At 37.8% G+C, this 20,239-nt stretch overlaps 1 protein-coding gene across 4 annotated transcripts in view; it reads left to right on the top strand.

The window, feature by feature from the left end:
- Positions 1-20,239, top strand: part of CRIM1 (cysteine rich transmembrane BMP regulator 1) — a 174,623-nt gene that overhangs the window by 46,413 nt on the left and 107,971 nt on the right. Inside the window, exon 3 of one of the 4 annotated variants that reach the window (XM_086878124.1) lies at positions 9,279-9,379. The exons of the other annotated variants lie outside the window; for them this stretch is intronic. Coding sequence (XP_086734250.1) covers positions 9,331-9,379 — 49 coding nt within the window. The 5' untranslated portion in view covers positions 9,279-9,330. The remainder of the gene's footprint in view (positions 1-9,278; positions 9,380-20,239) is intronic. 4 annotated transcript variants of the gene reach the window in all.

Genomic DNA, 20,239 nt, shown 5'->3' with positions numbered 1-20,239 from the left:
TATGTAGCATCAAAACTTAAGCTCTTAATAATTTTAACATTTTGGAAAGAGAAGTAAAGATCCTTTTTTATACTCGCTGTAATGGATTTTCTGGTTTGGATGCTTTGAGATAGAACTGTCCTGTACCATGCTTACATTAAGTCTCCCAAAATACTAAATTTTCAGTTTAAAAACAAGTTATGTAAGAGTACAAAATATTAAGTCAGATTGCACACCACAAGATCTCACGTCTGCTTGGTGAAATGCTAACATTACCGGTTTAAAATCAGATCTCTTCTGTCTTGCAGAGTTTTGCATTCCAACCAGGCAGTTTTCACAGGCTTTCTGATTCATGGTAAGCCTTTCCAAATCCCCCCCCTAGACCCTGAGAAGATCCCACTGTCTTTTCCACATCTGGTTTGTTCACCTGTTATGTGCCTTCTCAGGGATCTCCTGTGCACTGGGATCCTGGGCTTCCTGTGTTTCTGTCTGTCTGCTGCCTCATCCTGAGACTGTGGCAGCATCCCCAGACTGGGTATAGTCAGCTGCCTTCAGCAAAAGGGATGCTTTGTCTTTCATAGGATCTCACCTGAAAGAGTTCAACACACTGGACACAGCAAACAGACAATCTTCTTCATGGTTCCTCACCAAATACTGAGTGTTTAATTGAAGAATAACACACTGAGTACTACAAATGCTCCCCTGAGTGAGCAGAGCACTGCCCTGGGAATTCACCTGCACATTCTGAGATACCTGACTTCGATACAGAAGGAGCATAGCTGAGCATACTGAGCACTTGACAGGTTAATCCATTGTCTCTCCTTTCTGATGTTTCTATATGGGAACCTGGCAGAATTCCCCAGCAACCACAGTCTGCCTTGGGTTGCTGCAGTGGCCCCACAGTGCTGCAGCTTATGGTTCGCCACAGGGTAGTTGCTTTGTGGTGAACCATAGGAAGTCTGGCTTGAGACCATTGCCAGCTGCTGTTTCCAATGCTGGTACAGCTCCAGAGGCAGGAGAAAGGCAAGGTTCCACAAATAGTAAGGTCAAGGAAATGACATGAATCTAAAAATCAGTTATCTCAAATAAACCACATATTTTTCCACTGCGATTTTTCACTAAGCCTTTGTAATAATAACCCATTCCCAAGTGTTGTATTCCTGGAGGACATTTTACTGCCACAAGGAATTAGCATGTTCAGCCAAAGCTTGAACTTTCTCTGTGATTATTAAATATGAGATGGACTTCCTACCACTCTCGCCTATGCTGAGGACTTCAGATCTTTTTTTGAGGCATAGTCAACTGTTCTGGTCTCCTGCCCTGTCATCTATCACACTGTTTCAGAGTGCATACTTACCCCAGCTGGTTTGTGTTGAAAGCTTAATTTTATTGAAATTTAGCTGATGTGACTGGACTGGATTCATGATTTACAGAAGATAACAATTTTAATATTACATCACCAGCATAGTCTTGTGCTGTAGTCATATGCTCATGAATAGTTCTTTCACTTTATTTTACCTATAGTATGTGTTAAAAAACAGTATTTATTTGTTGCTGTAATCAAGTATAGCAGTTAGATAGCTTGATAAATGTAGCTAGCAATAAAGACAGGCTGTATTTGATTGTGTGTTTTGAGGTGGTGTTGCTTTTTTGATTTTTAAAAGGACATTGACATAATGTAGGCCAGGATGAGCAACTCAAATTACATTAAGGATTATATAGATTAAAAACAGTTTTTCTGTTCAGCTTATATAGAAAGTGAGCGCAGGATACCAACCAATGTGTAGCTGCAAAGAATCAGTGGAAATCTGGTTAGCATGAAGGCTGTCAGTGGGAGTGTAGCAGTGTCAAGATTTGTATTTGGTATCTTAGCAAGAGCTCAGTAAGGATCTAGGGATAATGGGAATGTGGGACCTTCTAGTAATCTGAAGGTGGCAGATGCACTTTTTGTCACAGTGACCATTTGCCTTTCAGCCTTGCTATTTGTTACCTTTCTTTTCTGTTTTTTCTTAGTTTATGGTTACAATGAGACAGAAGTAATATATTTGAATAATTATGCTACTTGAATATTCATTACTTGATTATTAAGCAGGTAATTTTAAAATAGAGATTTCTTTTGCATGGCAGTGAGCCAAGCTTTGCCTTAGGTATTGGTGTTAGATGTGCATTCTTCTTGTTTTCGTTTTGACTTGCTCTTAGCACATAGCTTTTTTTTTTTAATCAGTTCAAGAACATTACTAATGATAACTAGCTTGTGCTCTTAGGAAAAGATTCCTAGATGTGTTTGTAACTTTTTTAGAATTGGAAAAGTTCATTCTACCTTCTGCAGTGTGTTTAGTGTATAGAGAGAAGTGTTATGGTTATTTTTATTATAATTTTATAGCAGTAGAAAAGATCCCATTGAATGGGGCACATATGTATATTTTAAAGATGAAGGAGTAAAAGATCTAGAACCTGCAAGCTAAAACTTAGGGGGGAAAAATCATTAATGTTAAGGCTGGTAAAGCTTTAAATTAATATTTTTCCTATCACTTGCAGTTTTAAAGTCAAGCTCTGGGTATCTTTCTAAAAAGATTCATAGGCTTAATTGGAGACAATAGCTGCTTTTTTTCTTCGTTTGTTTTGGTGTAGTGGTATGTGAATATTACAGAAGTCAACTTATATAATACTGATTCTTCCACTTGGTATTGAAATAATTTGGGGATGCATGTGTATGAATGACTACAAAATTTATTTGAATGAAGTGTAAAGCAAGAGAGTAATTAATGGTCTACCCTAGTGAAGACAAAGTTATCTGTACTAGTCAGCATGGATTCACATGGGTGAAGTCATGCTTGACCTGCTCAATAACCTTCCATAATGATATGACTGGCTTGGTAGGCGAGAGGAGAACAGCAGACAGTTGCCTACCTTGGCTTCATAAGGCTTTTGGCACTGCTTACAGTAAGATCTCATGAAGAAGCTGATGAAATATGGGCTTGATGAGCAGACAGTGAGGTAAAAACTGTATGAGTGACCAGGTCCACAGAGTGGTGGTCAGTAGTTCAAAGCCTAGGTGGAGTCTGGCAGCTAGTGGTGTACCCAGGAGTGAGTACTAGAACCAGCTCTGCTGAACATCTTCATCAATGATTTGGATGATGGGGACAATCTGTTGATGATACAGAACTGGGTGGACTGGCTGGTACACCAGAGGGTCGTGCTGCCATCCATAAGGACCCTAAGAGCCTGGAGAAATGGGTTGGCAGGATGAACAAGGTGAGGAGTGCCAAGTCCTGTGCCTGAAGAGGAAAAACCCCAGACAGCACCAGTGTATGCTGGGGGCTGCCCAGCTGGAATGCAGCTTGGCAGAAAAGGCTCTGGCTGTCTGGGTGAGCATGGGGCCAGCTCTGCACCCTTGCAGCAAAGAAGGCTGGTGGTATCTTGGGTCTGCATTAGAGTGTTGCCACCAGGTGAAGGGAGGTGATCCTTCCCCGTTACTCAAGCTTCCCGAGAGCGCTCTGGCCTAGCAGGGAGTGTCCACCCAAGAGGACAAAGATGAATAGTGACTAGAGCATGTCTCCCATGATAAGAGGCTTGAGAAAGCTGGGACTGCTCTGCGTGTAGAAGAGGAGGCTCAGGAGTGGTCTCTACAATTAATACCTGAAGGAGTGCTGTGTGGTAGACAGAGCCAGGCTCTTTCTAGTGGTGGCCAGTGACAGGACCAGAGGCAATAGTCACACACTGAGCACAGGAGGTTCCCTCTGAGCATCAGGGAACACTTTTTCATTGTGAGAGTGGCCAACTGCTGGCAAAGGTTAAACCAAAGTCTTTATCCTTAGAGACACACAGAAGCCATCTAGATGTGATCCTGGGCAGCTTGCTCAGGTTAGCCCTGCATGAGTGGATTTGGACCTTGTATATTTCTTTCTTCCTGATTTAAATAAAATAATACAACTGACTTTGTTCTATGGAAGAAAAAAATATTAAAACTAAAAAGGCTGCTTGCAAGGGCTTTTATGCTCTCTTCCACACAACTGTGAACTTCAGCATAGGTCTTCAAGGAAGAAGATGAGTAATATATCTATTGCTTGGCTTAAAAAATGCAGTGTTTACTGCAGGGAAAATTTTCTAGGGTAGGTATGTAAGACAGGAAGGCACTGGCTGGATCAGAGTGTTCTTTCCTTTGAAGGGAGAAACTAATCATGATTGTCAGTACAACTTTTAAAATAAAGCCTTAAGGGTTTTGCTTCTTTGAAAGAATTGTAGATCAGTAGAAGTAACATCCAATTCAGAAATTCTGGTAATCGTGAACTAAATATTTGAATATTTGAATTTAATATCTTAGTATGCTTCCATCTTAGTATCTTCAAACTGCAAGGGTTGTATTATGTAAAAATATTGAAGCTGCATTCTACAATAAATTACTGCTTTAATAGTTGCGTTACAATGCCAAAATATTGCAAGAAAATTACCATTTTCCAAATAGCTTTAATGTATTTTTTGAAAGGTTATTGCAATCTCTTGCCCTAAAACCTTGGATGAAAAACATGCAATTATTATTCCTTAGAGTGTGACTTACGTGACTATGAAAATAAATTTTCATACTATTACTATTCAGATTTGGAAGAAAATTGACTCTTGGTAGTGTGTCTCCATATATACAATATCCAGATTTGAATTTCATAGTTCAATTGAGACGTTATTTTCTTGTTTTGGAACTGTAGAAGTAACCATGAAGTCATGAGAAATCCAGTCCTCAAAATGTTTGAAAATATAGATGGGTATTTTCTCTGCTTGTATCTTTTGGGGGAGGAAAAAGTCCAACAAATGTTGACATCCAAAATTAATTTTTCCAAGAAAGTTTATTGCAAGTAAATATGGAGTAACAGCAAGAGCTTTTTTGTTGTACTGCTTTTGGGGTTCTGTACCTCTCTCCCTGCTGCTTTTCAAGAGTGTCCTACTTTGCCTCAGCAATCTTTTGGTGTTTTTCTGGTTCACTGAAAGTGCTACAGAGTTTAGCATTTTAACAGGGTCAAAATCCTGTCTTGCACTGTAGACTAAATCTTAATTTTCTGTTATTATAGTGATAGCTGCTTTAAATTCAAGGACATGAAAGATACTGTCGAGTTTTTTAGACTGTTCTCTACTTCCCCATTAAGTGCTTAATCATTTAATTCATGGAGCTAATTTAAAGCTAAGAAAGTGTTGTAAAACTACAGTATTCTTATTTTTCAAAATGCTTTTCATGTCATGCTGAGTTCTTGCAGTAAGAGAACTTCAGCAGGACAAAAAGAATGTTTCATTGTGTGAGAAGTACCTTAGACACCTTGTTTCTGAACTTTCATCTCTAAAGCCTCATTGAGGAAGGTGTGAAAATCAAGTTGTGCTCGCTCACTTTTTTTCGTTTGCTGCTTGCAGTATAACCTTAAAGGATGTCCTGAAGTGATCATCTGCCACTAGTCTGTATTACACTATTTGGAGGTTGACAAAACTTCCTCACTTAGTGAGGGCACTTGAACTTACTTCTGTGCCTGAAATAAAAGGCCTTCAAAAAGCTGCCCTGTAGAAGAGCCATAAAGAGTTTAAAGCTGTCCCTTCAACTAGCAGTTGCAGCAGTTTAAACCACCTGATACCTAATGGTGAGCACTTCCAGCATGGAGAGCCTCTCCTCCACTGGCTGAACAGCTCCTCTCAGCCCTCTTCCAGTTGTCTGTCCACATCAGCCTCTTCTGACCCCTCCTGCAATGTCCCCTCTGCACTGCAGCTCTTTCCTTCTCCCATACACTTCTGTACATGCCACAATCAAAGTTCATGAATAAAAAATATATATATTTTCTTGCTACTTCTAGTTTAATTAAAACAGTCTCTTTTATAGCAGACTATGGTGCCTAGCAGCACTGCAGCATTTCTTTTAGTCTTGGTATGGTTATTAGCATATAAACATAAATTTGGGGTAAAAATTAGTCATAATACTAAAAATATGAGCAACTGATTAAACTGTTCCTTTCTAGAGTTCTTTGTCCTTGCATCATAATATATTTTACCATGTCTCTATTCAAAGAAAAGCCCAGAAAACCTATATATATACATATATATATAGTGATACATCTGTTCTTTGAAAGAGTTGAAGATTTTACTGGGCTATTTTGATTAGGATAGTTTCTGGTAGGTGTAATTGTGATATATTCTGCACTTTATTTTATCAAAAGTATGGATATATGTTGCACTGTGGCTAACAGGGAAGGTGGGGAAGATGATGCAGGTCACCAAAGGTCTGAAATGCCTTTGCAGATATCCAGACTTGTCCGTAGCATTATGTCAGGATGGGGAAATTGGGTTGCTAGTTCAGATACTTCAGCTGGATTCCCCAAGTTGAGCATGTCTAGGTGATACAAAGCTCCTTGTCACTGTTAGAAAAGCTTGTGCTGTGTTTTATGTTTTTCTGCCTTTTTTTGCATCTTCCATGGCACCTGCACTAGGCAAAGAAAGATGCAAGGTATGTAATTAACAACTAAACATATGGTGACTGCCAACTATTCTAAAAGGCAAAGGAGAATTAAAAAAAACCCCAAAACTGACAACAAACAAAAAAATCCTCCAAACCCCTCACCCACCCCATCCCTCCAAAAAACCATCCCAAACCCAACAACAAAGAAACCACCTTTTCTACTTTTCTGTCTCTCAGGTTACTAGATAATGACAATAATCAGATACTGGATTTATTCTTCCTTATCCTTACCTTTTAAGAGTTTATTTTCCTGTATTTCAAACTCTGTCCTTATTTGACTGGAATTGGCAACCTATTTAAAACCTCTCAGGTAGAGGTGCTAGCAGTTGCATAAGCTTGAAAAATTCAAATAAAAAAGTATGAACTTGCTTTTAGCACTGGCAAGATATGCCAGTATTGCTTCCCTTATCTCTCTTTCCTTGAAGAAATCCAAGTTGACATTGCTGAAATGTGATGTTTTTTCTCCTTAATAGAAAATACTAGTGCTGAAATACAAAGAGTTCTGGGTTAAAGGGCTAAGTTTGCCAGTTAGAAGCAACCAAAATATGATTTCAGTGAGAAATGATAAAAAGGGTTAGTTGCAATTTCTAATGATGAAACGTAATCTAAACCAGAGGCTTTTAATGCTACCTTATTTTGTTGTTTTTTGGGGGGTTTGATTTTTTTTCACCTCTATATAGTCTTCCAACATAAAGTGCTTTTTATTTTAAAACTTTGGACAATATGGCACTTGTGGTTTGGTTTCAGGGAAAACGAGGCATGTGCATCTGAAATGTGTGTGAAATTGAGAGCTCAAGGCAGTGTGTTGAATGGGCTTGCAGATCTAATGATTAGGTGGCAAAGAATATAAACAAGCCATTTTAAGACTTTTTTATTTGGAATGGAATAGGCCAATGCTGCTTGAAAAAAAACCCAAACAAGTTGTATTAAAAATCTTTTATCTTGAAATTTCCAAAAAGTGAACAGTTTCCATTTGAAAAAGAAAGTAACTGCTGTGAACTATCCAGACCTGAAGAAAAGGTTGTGAGTCTGTAGTAGGTAAGTGTATTGGTCTCTGGAGAACATGAAGCACATATTTACCACTGCTCCCAGGGTTACATTGGGGCAAACCTCTGCAGATGAAAGTGCAGGATTAATGCAGCAAGTAGACAAAATAAGAGGAAATTAGCAAAAATCAAGTAAATTGGGGAAAAAAATATTTCTTAACAAGCATCAGTACTAAACCAAAATAAACCTGATAAATTGCAGTGAAGAAAACCTGACTTTTGCTCAGAAGTTATTTTTAGATATATGAAGTAAAATTACTCAGACTATTGCTCAGGCTACTTCAAGGTAGGAAAGACAGATGAACCTTCTGCTCCAGGAAGGTTGAAATGAGCCTTTTGAAGTGAAGGCTGAATCTAAGGTGCTTGTTGCACCTGTCAGTCTGTTTCACGTTCACCTTTTTTGGTGATAGTGTGAGCAGATCTCAAAAGGAGTATACCCAGGCACTTGAGAAACACTCCAGCCAGAGTGCTGCAAGCCCAGCTGCTTGCAGATGTACCAGGACTCCTGCCTGGAAGAGGAAATTGCCACTTCCAGAGGGCAATTGTTTTTCTGGAATGGGTTAGGCATTGTACAGTTACAAGTGCCTTCATTCTGCCTCCTGTTTCTCTCGTTTTTAACAATTGCCTGTTTGTTGGATCTGAAAGATAAGTAATTTAAAAGATTAATTGGTTTCATAACTGAATTTGCATTCCAGGGATTCTGGAATTGCAGGAAGCTATTCATGCAGAAAATGCCTTTGTGTTAGTTCTAAATAGCTCTATAAATGTGAGACCTTATTGGTTTTATGACTGTAGCCTTTAAACAAATAACTCATCTGTCTTCAACATGATTAATTATTTTAAACATTTAGGGTGAGAGTGATTGTCAAAGTTGATTAAGATGTTTTATCTGATATTTTTTCAATACAGGATTTACAATTCAATTAAGATGTTGCTAGCCAGCTGTCTTTTACATGGAAGAAAATATTCTCTTTGTATCCTTGTTTAATTAACAGTAGTTATAGGTAATAGATCCGTTGAAGGCTTACACTGTAGCCCAGACAAAAAAGATTAGTAGTTGAGTTCATAATTTTTTGTGTTTAAACCAAATGTTATAAACAAACTCATAAATTCCTTGTCATTTAGCTTATATGAACAATTTCATCATTTTTTTTATTAATATTGATAGATCTCAAGGCCCAGACTGGGATACTATGCAGTAGTGGGTAACACTTTGTGGTGCAGTGTAATCCTCTATAATTCTTTTCTGATGTAATAACAATTTGGAAACTGGGGAGGGGAAATATTTATATAAGCAAATACCATTTGCATTTCCCCCAAATCCCAGCTTTTTTTCAGATAGAGCATGTGTGCTTTTATTTTGGTTTCGCCCTAGATGACAATAAGTAATTGCAAAGACATCACTGTTTTGCTGTAGATTCACATGTGTGTGGAATTGTTAGTACATGGAATGCTGATTTAATTTACTGGACACAGGTTTCTCATAGTTTCTTCTAATTAGCTTGTATCTCTTGTTCATAAAGTTAGTTTGTATGCAAACTGAATTTCTCATATAGCTGTTTATAGTCAGATTGTTTCCAGGAATTTCTTTGGGATAAAACCTTCCATTTTATTAAACACTAGACAACAGTTGCTAAGCTTGGGATATATGATTTGGTTTCCTTTCAAGTTTCAAATATAGTTCCTTAGAATTTAGAATCCAGTGAGCTTTACCTATCTCATCTTCCTGAAATTCAGTTTTACATTGTGTTCCATTTTGTTTGTAGGTGCTCTCCCCACTTTCCTGGTTGCACAGTGGGACTTTTCCCACTGCTGCTGATGCCCAGATGGTCTCCTTGCGGGAGGAGCAGCCTCAGCCGTTCTGTGGGTGAGTAGAGGCCATTGGGATGGAGGCCTGGACAGTAGTGCCTCTCCTCCTACTTGCCCCTATTCTCTTCTTGCCAGGCAACCTGTGAATTCCTCTCAAACTCTACCTATTTGGCATGCAGCATTTGCATCTCCCTCCAGTTTACTGGCGTGGTGGAGGAGGTCTTTTTACAGAAGTTTTTATCTGGAGAAAAACTCTTAATAGCCTGCCAGTCATGTGGCACTTCCTGGTTAGTCTGTTAACTGCAGTGAGAAAGAAGCATCCATTCCCATGGGCCTCTCAGTGTCTGTGGTTCCTTCCATCAGAAATCTTGGTCACAAAGCTGGAAGACCATCTAATGTTACAGGTTATGGCTTCAACATATTCTGGTGCTTTCACTGTTTCTTCTTCATCAATCTGTCACTGGTGAAATCTGGTGTCCTGTTTTATTAGTAGGAATTGGTGGAGATGTGCAGGACTGCTAGTTAGCAGTGGGTGTGGAAAGAATGAACAAAACTTCATATTTCTTTTAGCTTGGTTTGTTGTTTTGTTTTTTTTTACAGTAGGGCTCCTGTAACCTGTATGTTTTTGGAGGTGCCTAGCTAAAAGAAAATCATAGGTTGAAAACAATGAATTCAGTCCTGCTTCTTTTCAAAGACCAATTTCTTATCTTTTGTCTGAAGTAGTTCAACAAGATACTTAATCACTGATCCTGAGGTTTTTCATGTTGGTTGGAAGTGGTGCTTTGAAATGGTGCTTGATTGAACAAGTTAGACAAGCTTTTTCAAACTATCAAGGTTTTGCTTTCCTTAAGTAGTGGGATTAAGTCACCTTCACGCTGAGCATTACTTTGTTAGCTAGTAGCTCCATTTAGGATTTGCATAATGCTGTCTTTAAAATAAACCAATGCAGTTCAAAAGCTATACAGTAGCTGTTAGTATTAAATGAGCGTCTGAGAGGTTAATACACTCAAGATTTAGTGACAATAATCTGTTAAAGCATTTAGTAAATGAGTGCTTGAGTTTCTGGACCAGCACTAGATAATAATTTGTGGTGACTGCAAAGCTACCTAAATGAGAGTCTAAAGAAGGTGGTGGTAAAAGGACCATTGCCATTCCTTAGTATCTTCCATTACTTAAAGTAAGCACCTGACATCTGCAAAAAATCTGTAAGCAAGCAAAGTAGAATAAGAAGAGACTTCTGAATAAATGTACTTTGAGGTGGAGAAGGCTTTCCTGGTACCTGCATAAGAATTTTTTTACCTTATACAGAGATTATTCCATCTTTTTTAAGACATGATCGTATACTAGAATCTTTATTCATTTAATAGTAGTCAAATTAAGGCAGTCAACATTAGAGTTGAGTACTATTTTATAGAATTCCATGTTACATACAAGGCTGTGCTAAATTAAAGTAGACTTGGTGAATTCAGGGCAGTGTAAAAAATGTTAAATTCAGACTAAAAACTAATGTATTGTTTACAAAATGAGATTAACTTTGCTGGATTTAATTTGGATCTTTTCTCACTTCAAGTTGTAGTTGAAATGAAAACTGAAGGAATTTTGTCTTCAGTTTCTTGAAACTTTTTCTGGCTGATGGATTTTTACTGCTGTCTTGATTGTACATTACATCTTGTTATCCTTTAATTTTACTCTGTACTTTATTTTGATAATAAAAATTCTTCCAGAAAAATAATATCAGTTAACATGTACTGTTTGAACTGTTGTCCAGTCCAGTGTTAAGTAATGCATTGTTGCTGTTGTATTAATGTTAAAAAATACAACAGGTTAAAAAAAAAATCAGTTACTGATGTCAGCTGGGGTGGTAAATCATAACAGATACTATTTGGAGATGCTTGTGTCTTGTTCTTTTAATGAGTTCTGTAGACAGCTGTAGCACTGTTCCATGTGTGAAATGATGAGTGGTGGTGGTGGTGTTATAATAAGAGTGGCTAAGTGGTGACTTACATTTTTGTGCTTTTTTTTTTCATGTCTTGATCAAAAAAGTCACTTAATGCAAGGTAAAAACTAAGCATTATCTGTACTCAAATTACTATTGGATCATCTTTTTTATTAGTCTTTTAGGTCGTTACTGATACTGTTACTGATTCTGGCTAACTGAATTATGTTTTAGCTTGATGTAAGACTTGGGGAAGGGTGGGATACTCTTATCTATTAAAACTGACATGGTCAATGCACAAATACCACATCCAGATAGTGAATGTAGCTATTTGGTGTCTGTGAAAGGAATTGTCTCTGTGTTAAGTGTCTGATGCAAAGATTTTTAGCATTCCATTGCACAGTTATGTCCCTTTGCTCTGTGTGGAAAGATCTTTGCATTATGAAGCTACATACTGCACGTTTGTCAGAAATGTATCTTGAAAACATTAAACATTTTTCGTTAGTAGAATGAAGGCTGACAGTGGTATGAAAGTTGCCTTTGATGCATATATTTTCAACCCCACCATAAAAAACTGATCAGGGAGAGAAACGGTAGGTGTGTGCTCGTGTTTATCTGCCGTGTTTGACTCGGTGAGCAACAGGAATGATTTCTGTTGCAGAGAAACTGATAGTGGGCAGGTGGCCAAAGCTGCTTTGGCTTGCTGAGACGGCGCTGAGGAGCAGGATGCTGACCGAGTCCAGCTCGGGATTGTTTTGGGATGTAAGTGAGCGAGCAGCCCTTCCAGCTTTCCCTCTGCTCTGAGCAAAGCCATGGTGCCAGCTGCCTGCAGCAGCAGTGTGGGCGGTCAGACGCCTTCCCTGGCACTGCCTTCAGGTAGAGATCTGAACCGTGGTGTTAATCCTCTTCTGTTTACTCTGCCTCGCTCTAAGGGAGAATTTTCGTGTTTACTGTGTCACTGAATAAATGCCATTTGCACAGTATGATACTCCTTCTCAACCTCATCACCTCTTCCACTCCTTTAAACTTCTCCCAAACGAGGTTTTTGCACATCTGATGACAAATGTTCTTGGTAGCACAAGACTTTTTATTATTTATTTGACCTTCAGGCAGTGTTGTGCCAGTCTCTTCAGCTGCCCAGCTGAAGTCTCTGATATTCTAGTCAGCTCTATGTATTTCGTATCACTGTCATCACTAAACAACACAGTAGAAGTTAATTTGAATATTTCTTCACCTACGTGTGCTTTTATGGACAAAGTGGATGAGTTCATTGCTTGTTTGGTTCTGGCAGTAACATTTTATGGAGAAAGCATATTCTTGGAGCAGTGAAATACAGCTGAGGGTTGCTTGTGGGGCGAAGGAGGCTTTGACCTGCTTGCAGATTTGTTTTGATGTGTTCTCGATTCACGGCTTCCAGCATGTTTTTGAGCACCACACTCTGTGCCAGGCTGATCAAAACACTGACTTTTTCTCCATTAGCTGCATCTTTTATTTCTTTGCTTCCCATGGCTTCTGTGGTGCTGTTGGGGTCCCGTCAGGAGGCCAAGCCAGGGAAGTTTGCACAAGGAATGCCTGCGGTCAATGCCGATGAATCTCTCTATGCAGCTATGCCGGTTTGAAGAACAGGATTATTCTCAGTCTTTGCTGTGTTCTGCAGTTGTGCCATTCCTCATGATCTGTCAAATGTAATTAGCTCTTCCCAAATTTGTGGTATCCCTGATTAACTCCTCTGTCTTCAGACAAAGCAAGTTTCTTGTTCATTTACTTTTAGCCACTTCAGTGGTGCTGCCTGAGGGAGTCGTTCTTGGTGTTCTCTGTAGGCCCAGTGCAATAGCAAACACCTTGTCTTTTGAATACAGTGGAGTTTTTTGATTGATCTTGATATGTCTTTCTTTCTCATCCACCTTTGTGGTGATGCAGAGAAATTAGAATATGACTGAAGAGACTGGAATATTCTAGAAATGTATTTTTCAATGAGACAGTAGCATGTTTTTTCTGGAGGTACAGGTCTGGTCTGTCTTTCTTTTTCCCAGTGGTCTTTATGCTTCTGATTTACTGTTAACAATAATAGGACAAAATTCCACTAATACATTTCATAGCTGTTATCAGTAGCAGAAGATATATGAATAGTATTGTAGCAAATCCAATGATGGTTTTAATGAGTGGGATTTCCATAATATCATAATGTTCTGGGGGTTATTTTGTTCATATACACATGTATGTGTGTGTGTGTATACATATATAAACATAAACTAAACCTACGGACTCATCTGACTAAAATTTCATAATGTGATGCAGCGCAGTTTCATAACTTATCTAAAGTAACCCATTGCTTCTGTATCATTTCAAAGAGCAACTGTGTGTATTTCCAATGTTATGTGTAGTTCAGCATGGTCAGAAATAACTGGGGTAAACCAGTCTGTGCGTTGTCTGGAGGTGCATCAGTCTGCTGGTGGGAAAAATACACTGGTAATGGAACAGAGGTGGTGTCTGTTTTTTCTAACAAAGTCTAACAGTTTTTAATTAGTAATATAGCAATTGCATTTTTGTTGCTGTTATTGTAATCAATGATATTTAGCTTCATTTATTGTGGAGCAATATTAAGGCAGGCTTCTTCATATGTAATGAAGCTGCTATATGGTGATGCTGAAGGGATTATGTATCCAGGATTATTAAATAAATTTATGTTATAAGCCATGGGCATTTCTAGTACTCTGAACATCTGTTTGTATAAACAGATTATATGTTTGTATAAACAGACAATTTTTTTAATAACATTTGTCTCCCAACAAGATTTAATAGTTTCTTTTCTTTCTTCCATCTTTGCAATATAGAGTAGAATATGAAACATTGTATGTAACGTTTGTTTATGGTTTGAATTACTAAAAAATTTTTCCAGGTGACTGTATATTGCATTTACATTTGTATATGTATTTTCTTCTGCTGTTTATGTATGAGGAGCTATGCATGTGAATATTAAATAATTAAATAATATTAATATTAAATAATTAAATATTGCCGGCTATGCATATAAATATTAAATAATTTTGAAGCTTTTATTTTTATCATAAATCAGAAAATCATTGTCAAGAATGTTTCAAGAGTAAGATAACTTTACAACACAAGAAAAATAATTCTAGGACAAAAGTTAGGAGGAAGGATGGAAGTAAAATTAAAAAAAAAAGTAATCTGAGTAAGCTTCAAATGCAGCATTTTTTTTCTCTTGTACTGTTTAGATTTGTTATTCCTAAACAGTGGGGAAAAATAAGGACTATCTTGTTTGAAACTTTTGTTACAAAAATTTCAATTTCATTTAATATTAAGATGGTGGCTTCTGGTATGAGCTTGGAAACTTAGTTCAAGTAGGCTGATTTGATTGTTCCCTTATCCATAGTAACTCTAGCTCTGTGTCCATGGGATGTTTATAGCTTCTGTTACTGGATGCAACAAAGAAATAGAATATGCATGGTGTCACATCCAGCCAATTATTTCAGGTCTGTGTACTCATTCTGCTGTTTGTTTGTTTAGTAGGTATTTAGAAGGTATTTCCATACCTTTGTCTTTTAAAAAAAACTTAGTTTTTACCATCTGATACTAGGGAACAGCCCTTCTTAGTTATCATGCTTGTCTATTGCGCTTTTGCTTTTCCGAAGAAATTGCTGTACTTTATACTTAGTTGGATTATGCATTTTGCTTCTGTATTCGTACATATGTGTAGTTGCTTCCATTATATCATGCCTGGTACAGTAACTAAACCCATAATGTAATGGGGAGGGTGCATTTAGTCTTGAAGTAGTCTCTTTCCTTTTCAGTGCTACAAATTAGTTTTCTTGAAACCTGATGCAATTATGTTAAATGCTTACTTTCCAATTTATACTTCTCAGGATCTCATTTATGAGCACTGCTTCTCTATGTATTCTCTTCTTACTACATTTTTTCTCGAGTCAGCAATAAATAGTCTTTGACAGATTTGAGCTGGAAGCAACAAGAAACAACTTTTTTTTAAAAAAAAAAAGGTAAAAAGGAATCCCAGCAGACAGCAAATGACACAATTCTTAGTGTTCGTTGCCAGTTAGGAGTATAAACTTACAATGTTTTACTTGTTAGGGTGTGACTGCATGTGTTTACTCCACTGCCACATGATCTCTGAGGGCTAGCTTGTGATGCAAAGTCCTTACAATTAACTTACTTTTACTTTTTAAGAGCACAGTGTTTATTCCACCACTGATGGAATACCTCAGGCGCAGTATGTAATCTTAACAACCTAGTTTTGTTTGTAATAGTTATGGCTTTTTTCCTGTCAGTAAAAAGTTCATCAGGATTTTATTTCACGTCATTTGCTGGTCCGTGAAAATGTTTTTGTATGAAAACTAAGTTGACTTTCTCTGTTACATTGCTGATGTTCTGCTGACATTTTGTGGAGTTTAAGTGAATGTACAGTTGTGGGCTTATCTGGTTTCTCTTGAAGTTTGTTACTGAACCACTATGTCAATTACAATAAAGTACTTACTAAAAGTGTAACATTTTAACACACTTGTCTCAGAAGGCATGGTCCATATGTGTAAGCACAATTGATAACTTTGCTAGTGCGATACCAATGATGTCAGCAGAGCCAGCAGCAACTAAAGTTGCCTGAAGTTTGGTGGGTTAGGCCATTAGGGCACTGTTGTGATTATTTTTTGGTACAGCTGTGCTGTGTGTAACAAACACCAAGTACACTGTGTTTTAGTTCTCTGCGTGTTAGTGACTAGATCAGGACCCTATTTGATATCATGTTTCAGGTGCAAATTTAGTATTACTAGTCTCTCAGTTATACTATTGTCTCCAAAAGATACTTCAACAATTATTTGGTCCTATCTGTCTGTTCTTTATCAAATCTTTCAAGCTAAGGATGAGTTTTAGTTTTTGTGCTTCAACATGTTCAATTCATACTTTTGTAGATGTGCCACTTAAACGTCTTAAGGGGGTGGATGAGGCCTGTTTCCTTGTACTGTTTTGTTTCTTTGTGTGCATGGCATATGGTGCAGGACAAAAAAGCTATTACACCTGCCCTGGTTGCTTCTGTACTCTCCTGCAGTCTTGGTGACATTCCCTATGTGAGAGAGGTAGGGAGGGAGCAAATTACAGCTAGTGTTGAGATCATTTTGCGATTCAAATATTTTTGTTGCTGAACTTTAAACTTGTAAATTGAAGTGATTTCTGCCAAATCTGCTTCTGAATGATTTAAAACCAAAGTAAAAACAACAAAGTGCAATCCCAGAGCAAATAATCGGTTTTGTTTTGTTTTTTTTTTTTCTTTAAGGGTTTTGTATTAAGTACATTGTAATATTCATAATTAAAAAACAAAACCAGAAAAGCCCAAACTCTGAAGACCTGTACCTCAGATTTAACTTTGACGTTGATGATTTTTGTACTTGGAGATAACCAGTAGGGAATCCATATTCATTATACACTTTCTTTTACCATCTGTCTCTTTAGTTTTTGATATGACATTATCTGTCAAAATTGCATGTAGTTGGCCAGGATATAAACCATTCAAGAAAAGTTCGGTGGAGATTTAAGAAAAAACTTTTCTGCCAGTGGGCTTTTGGACGTGTGAAGGCAAAAGGAGGATTTCCTGCAACCTTGTAACTCTGTGTTGTCAGGTGTGAGGATTGAAAGCAAGGACAGACTTTTGGGCTCTGTCATCTCCCCTCAGACTCGGACAGTGCGTTGGAAGGAGGTTGTTTGAATTAAATGGAATAGGGATGGGCTCTGCAAAAGGAGAGGGAAGAATATAGAAGAGGGAGAGGGCTAGGCAATTAAACATGAGCTGAATGGATGATGAGGGAAACAGAGGAATTTAGAAAGGAGGAACTAGAACAGCTGGGGGAGTGATAAGGGCTGATGTTTGAAGAGGAGGTGGGGAAGAAAGATATGCAAAGGTTTGTGGTTTTGTACTTTCACTCTCTGCAATTAAAGCTTGGAATAATTGACAGATTTCATGAATTTGCCATTTATCTACCAAGTTAGTTAGGTCTTGAGTCACTGTAGTATTGGTCCAGATCGAAATTCATGACTTCCCCTGCCTTACAAGGCATTATCATTAGAAAATATTTGCAAGCATTGTAAATCTATGGTGAATCTAATAAATATCCTTCTTATTTGTGAATACATACAACTCCAAATGATGCAAATTCGTATTCTATCCTAAAAATAAATGTAACTTTCTAAAAGAAATGTCTTACAAATCCTTGAATTCATGTGGTACATGTGGAGTTACATTCAAAAAGCTCTGTAAATGCATCTTGTATTTTATGTTTTTATAGTCTTCCAGTTGCTGTCATGGAGTAAAATGTTTCTGCATTTAATTATTTACTAGGCAACAGTAGTGGGGCTTGGAAATGCATAAACTAATGTGGATAGAGTTGGTCTGGACATTAACTGAGTTGTTAGGGAAAACATTCTGCTGGAAGAAAATATGGTATTTAACTAAATTCCAATTCTCTTTTAATATCTCAGAATAATCAGAAAGGGTTAATCTCTTAGAGCTGTGCTTAAGGGTGGGTAAAGCTGTGTGCATTCGCTAGGATACTATCTTGCAAGTTGACTTCTGATGTAGCCTTGTGCTAGTTCAGAATAGGAAGGAATTGCTTTTCTCAATAGGAGCTTGTATGGGACTATGTTTTGGATTTGTGATGAAATAGTTTTGATAACATACTGGTGTTTTAGGAATTGCTAAACAGTGTTAGCATGGACTTGGGGCCTTTTCTGCTTCTCATGCTGCCCCAGCAGCATGTTGTCTGGGGGTGCACAAGGAGATGGGAGGGGACACAGCTGGGACAGCTGCCCAAGTGCCTAAAGAGATAGTCCACACCATAGCTCATCATGTACAAGCATGGGAAGAAGGAGAGAGGTTTGCCAGCACTGCCTCTTACTTGGGACTGGCTGGAGCTCAGTAGGTTGGCTGTTGATGAGCAATTGTGGGATTTTTGATTACTTGTGGTGGTTTTGTTTTGTTTTATTTTTCTTTGAGCAGTTTTGCTTTTCTTTTTATACTACTCCTTTTTGCTTATTAAGCTGTCTTTATCTCAACCCCATGAGTTTTTGCATTTTTGCCCTTACGATTCTCTCCCCATCCCAGTAGTGGGTGAGCAGTGAGCCAGTGGCTGTGTGGTACTTGTACTGCCTACTGGGATTGACCCATGACATAAACCTTCCCAAATTAACTGAAGTTATCAAAATTAAGTCTTGAAAAGTTTTTTCTGATTGTCTACTGAGTGTTTTGAGTTAATATGAAGTAGTAATCTAGACTCTCACATGCTTTCAAGATCTGCCAGTGGCATGTTGTATAGATTCCTCTACATGTGCTTTAAGGATTTGCTTGCTTATTTGGAGACTTCACCATATTTATGTTAGGTTTGACATTTTGCTTCTCTATTTCACTTTGACTTCTTCTTCTGGCATCTAAAGTATTACAGAAACTATTTGTTTGATACTACTGCTCATGAAGTCGAATCACTGTAGTGAAGTTGAGACTGCAGTGAGCCTGCTACAGTTGAAATTTTTCTACTCCACACATACACATTGCAAGATGATGTTTGGGTGTTGTTTAATATGTATATTGGTTGGTTTTAATATACAAGATTCTAGTGTCCTGTCATTATGTCCTCAGAATGTTTTCTTTTAAAGTCAAAGCGGTATTTATTTTATGTTTAAAAATAAAATAGAAAAAAAGATGTTAACTTTAAGAGGAGAGAAAAAAGGTTTCCGTATTCTTGTTCCTCAGTGGTGCATTTGCCTTTTAGTCTCGCTTAGTATACAGATCTGAATTTAATCTATGTATGAAAATATGAATATATTAATACACTAGTTATGTTGTATTAAATATTCTAATAAGGTGTAAATATATTAAAGAAAAACAGTACTTGAAATCTCTGAAAGATACAGAGGTATTAAGAATTGACCAAAATAATTTGCCTTTTGCACCACTGTAAAATAGATCATTATTTTTACCTAACTGCAACACGATAGTGTTATTGAAGCACAGAAGTTATGTAGCTATAGCATCTGAGCCTTGTTAGCATAACAAATGTCACCCACTTAATGTTGGCCACTGGACAACTTTATTTTCAGAGGATTACTACAGTGCTGTGTTTTGTAATAATAACTGCATCCACAGTTGGAGCATCTATGTGACTGGTATTACAGGGCAAACACAGGGCTGAATGCAAGTGTATTTGTTGTATTTGTTTTATACCAGTGTTTGTCACAACCAAGCCTTTTTTTGAAGGCAAAGGCTTTGTAGTGAAAATGAAAACCATTTCTTACTGAAAATCTTGCACTCTTAATGGTTGAGTTCTTAGAAGAAGAGAAAATGTTATTGCAGGCCAGTCATTTATGTAGTTAAACACAGTGTAGGTGTAAGTAATATGTATCTGTCTAGTTACCGTGTGTGGTCATTTTGATTTACCACAACAGGCGTGGTGAACCTCAATGCCATCAAGTTTGTGATGGCTGAACTGTGGTTGTTGGGGAAGGTGGGTGTGTTTAGATGGAAGACTGCAGCCCGTTGTATCAGTTTGATATGTTGGGACCAGCCTCTTGTTTGACTTGTATAAACCTGGCTGTGCTCTTTTCAGACTGGTCTGGACAAAAGTGGGCATCTGAAGAGGGGCTGCAATGAGTGGAGATGCAGGACATGATAACTCCTAGACTGTGCCATTTTCTTGGGTGGCAGACATTTTGCTTGGAAACAAGTGAGCTTCTAGGATAAACTAAGTTTATATTAAATGTTTGGGGACAAATTTGTCTTGGAGTTGATGGGAAGAGTGCTATTGTTTCTCCTCAGCTGTTATTCAGTACAGCGCCCTGCACACCATCCTCAAGTACTAGAAATAGCAATGCTGAGATGAGAGGGAAGGTTGTCATATCTCACCCTAATGCTTCTGGCACTATCCCCTTATGTCAAATCAAGTCAGTAAATTATTGAAGAACACATGT

Source organism: Cyanistes caeruleus, chromosome 2 (assembly GCF_971803275.1).
Source record: "Cyanistes caeruleus chromosome 2, bCyaCae1.hap1.1, whole genome shotgun sequence".
NCBI classification, from domain to species: domain Eukaryota; kingdom Metazoa; phylum Chordata; class Aves; order Passeriformes; family Paridae; genus Cyanistes; species Cyanistes caeruleus.
The sequence above is the reverse complement of the archived record's forward strand: the minus strand, read 5'-3'. Positions and strand labels throughout refer to the sequence as shown.